Genomic DNA, 2,694 nt, shown 5'->3' on the forward strand with positions numbered 1-2,694 from the left:
CCAACTCCTTCTACTCCATTGACGAATTTTTTAATAGAAACAAATGATGTATTGTATATATTCATACTATCAGTATTGTTATTTCAGCTTAAAAAAAATGAGATGTTCCACATCCACGAGGATCTCATCAGCACGGATCTATGGAACGAAAAACAAATCTAATCTAATCTAATCTACCACAAGTCTTTTAAAGGTATGATGGACGGAGAATGTGACGCGGAAAAATTCTTTTCGCTGTACCTACTTTGATAAACAATATATATACAATCTTTGTATCCGTGTAGGTAGAGATCGCTGGTAGTTATGTATGTAAACAATTTAACTGTGCACGTGCGTCTGTTTATTTACAGTGAAGAGAAGTGACATGAGAATTTTGTTGTGTAGGAGAGTGTACTTCTGTGGTTTGAAGTATTATTATGGGGAATACTGACACCCATTTAACTGAAACGGTATAAACGTAAAATCACTACTTATCTAACTTCGTGCTGTGATTTGCTCCTGGTCGTATACGAGCTGTTGCTACTATACTGAAGGAGATATTTGCGAGTAACTAAATAAATAAATCAATCAATCAGGCCTTAAGTGTCTTCGATCAGCTCCTATGCCATTACAACCGTAATATGGTCGATGAACTGTCTTTCGTCAAAACGAAATGTGCAGAGCTGCGGAAAGATGCAGCAGCATCTTTCGAGTGTGTCGTGTTTGAAGATAAGAGAAAAGGAGTCGTTGGCAGAAATTCCTCCAGTAAAAAGAACGCAAAAAAATCTGTACTCAATAGTAGTGACATTGATATTAGGAGAGTAAAACGAGAAGTAATCAAATTTGGCTTAAGTGGCTTCGATGCGAAAACGAAGCAGGAAGCAAAAATCGAGCAGGCTATAAGACTCGGTGCGAAACCACCAAAAAAGAAGTATGTTAATTATAAAGAGCTCAAAGCCGAAAAAGCGCGCCAGTTGCAGGAAGCAGAAGAAAAGAAGAAGTTGATGGATGCTGGAAAAATTAAAGGTGTTTCTAGCGACAAGGGCAAGAAATATTTAGCACTCAAGAAGCGAAAGGATAATATTTTGCAAGCTTATGGCAAGGTAAACGACCGAATAATTATACAAATAATTTACTGATCATTCTCTCTTTGTATGTTTATAGAGTACTTATGTTTTTCTTTAAGGTATCTTCAAGTTTTAAAAACAAGAAAGGGCGTAGGAAGAAGTGACTTATATAATGCTCCAGAGGACGTTTCCTGTAAAACAGTTGTATACGTTTGTCTATGCTGTCTGTGGCATGAAAGTGCTAACATACTGGTTACCTTATTCTCCAGAGTGAGAAATTAGCTGTCCAGAGATGCAGTGTATATACTGGGGATTGGCTGTGAGTTAAGGAACTTAACTGGATTGTAAACATCAGTGTTATGTAGATGAAACATCAAATTAATAAAACTATTGGTAATATATAACTGTTGTTTTATATGTACACTGGCCGTAATGAACCCGGATGATTCCTCTGTGATGATAAGTAATAAAATGCTGTCTAATGAAGTAACTGATTAGTCAAGAACTCATATTAATTTTTGCACCTATCACATGCTGATTATAAACACTAAATGCTGTCTGCATTGAGTATTTCATTCTGTGTATGACTGTATTTTGTAATGAATTTGTTAGTGCTTCCTGATTGATATTCCTTGGTTCTGAAGAACGTAATTGATTCTGCCGAATACTGTTGCTTTGTATTTTGAGTTTGTAATGTGGCATTTTATTGAAATACATTTTAACAGTGGCATGTGAAGAGGGAAGCCAGTGAAAGTGATAAAGGAACAAGAAGCTGTAGACGTAAAGGTGAGAAAATGTTGTGTACATGCGTAGGCCTACGGTATGTATAATTTTACTATAATTAGAGTGCCTATTCTGTTAGAAGACGATGGTGACATTGTGGCAGGTTTCTTCTGACTGTAACGCAGTGATAATATTTGTTGAAAACTTCGTAGGCCTATGTGTTATGCCAGATAAGTGTACATTTTTTAAAGTACACAACTTCAGAAGACATGCAGGAATGTATTGTGCTTGCTTGTAGTTCTCTTCAGCAGGCAACACTGGAAGCGGTAAATAATTCTTTCATGCAATGAGTGCACCAGTGTATCGGTGTTCAGGATCAGCACTGATTCAGTGTTGCAACTTTGTCTTGTTATTAATGTAAGTATTAGATTCTGTGCAACTCCTATCTTTTCTACTGTTTCTAGTCCTTTTAAATACTGTTGTGTAGAGCAGGCTTACAGTAAAGGTTGGCTTTCCTACAAACTGCATCAACATAACGTTTCTTTTGTTGTTGTTGTTGAAGTTAGGCGAAATGCTACACAGGCAGTGGAACTGTGGAGAGATTCTCACTTCCGTTGCTGTGAATCCACATGTGAGCACACAACAGCTTGAACACGAGATTGGCATTCCTAAAAACAGTGTACATCATATTCTTACACTGGTTCCATCCTTACCATGTACACCTACATCAAGAATTGCGCAGGAATGCTTTTCAGAATCGTGTACATTTCTGTCAATGGGCACAGCACCAAGTCCTTGCCAACCTGAACTTCTCCTATTTTCTATTTACTGATGAATGTTCCTGCTCAAACAAAGGACAAGTGAATACAAGGAACATGCGCTATTGGTTCAGTGACAACCCACGAGGACTTAGACAGGTGGAACA

The 2,694-nt window shown here is 37.5% G+C and overlaps 1 protein-coding gene across 1 annotated transcript; it reads left to right on the forward strand.

Annotated features, from left to right (window-relative positions):
- Window positions 1–271: 271 nt before the first annotated feature.
- On the forward strand, window positions 272–1,450 carry LOC124544702 (uncharacterized protein C1orf131). Its single transcript, XM_047123344.1, has 2 exons — window positions 272–1,082; window positions 1,166–1,450. The coding sequence occupies exons 1-2, from the start codon at window positions 621–623 to the stop codon at window positions 1,208–1,210; spliced, it is 507 nt and encodes a 168-aa protein (XP_046979300.1). The 5' UTR covers window positions 272–620; the 3' UTR covers window positions 1,211–1,450.
- The last annotated feature ends 1,244 nt before the right edge of the window (window positions 1,451–2,694 follow it).

This window comes from Schistocerca americana, chromosome 1, assembly GCF_021461395.2.
Source record: "Schistocerca americana isolate TAMUIC-IGC-003095 chromosome 1, iqSchAmer2.1, whole genome shotgun sequence".
Classification (NCBI taxonomy): domain Eukaryota; kingdom Metazoa; phylum Arthropoda; class Insecta; order Orthoptera; family Acrididae; genus Schistocerca; species Schistocerca americana.

What these genes read in the sequence shown, in the direction of transcription:
- LOC124544702 (XM_047123344.1), top strand. Translation starts at nt 621, where the DNA reads ATGGTCGATGAACTGTCTTTCGTCAAAACGAAATGTGCAGAGCTGCGG. An exon ending in TTTTGCAAGCTTATGGCAAG is followed by an intron (nt 1,083 to 1,165) that starts GTAAACGACCGA and finishes TTTTTCTTTAAG; the next exon opens with GTATCTTCAAGTTTTAAAAA.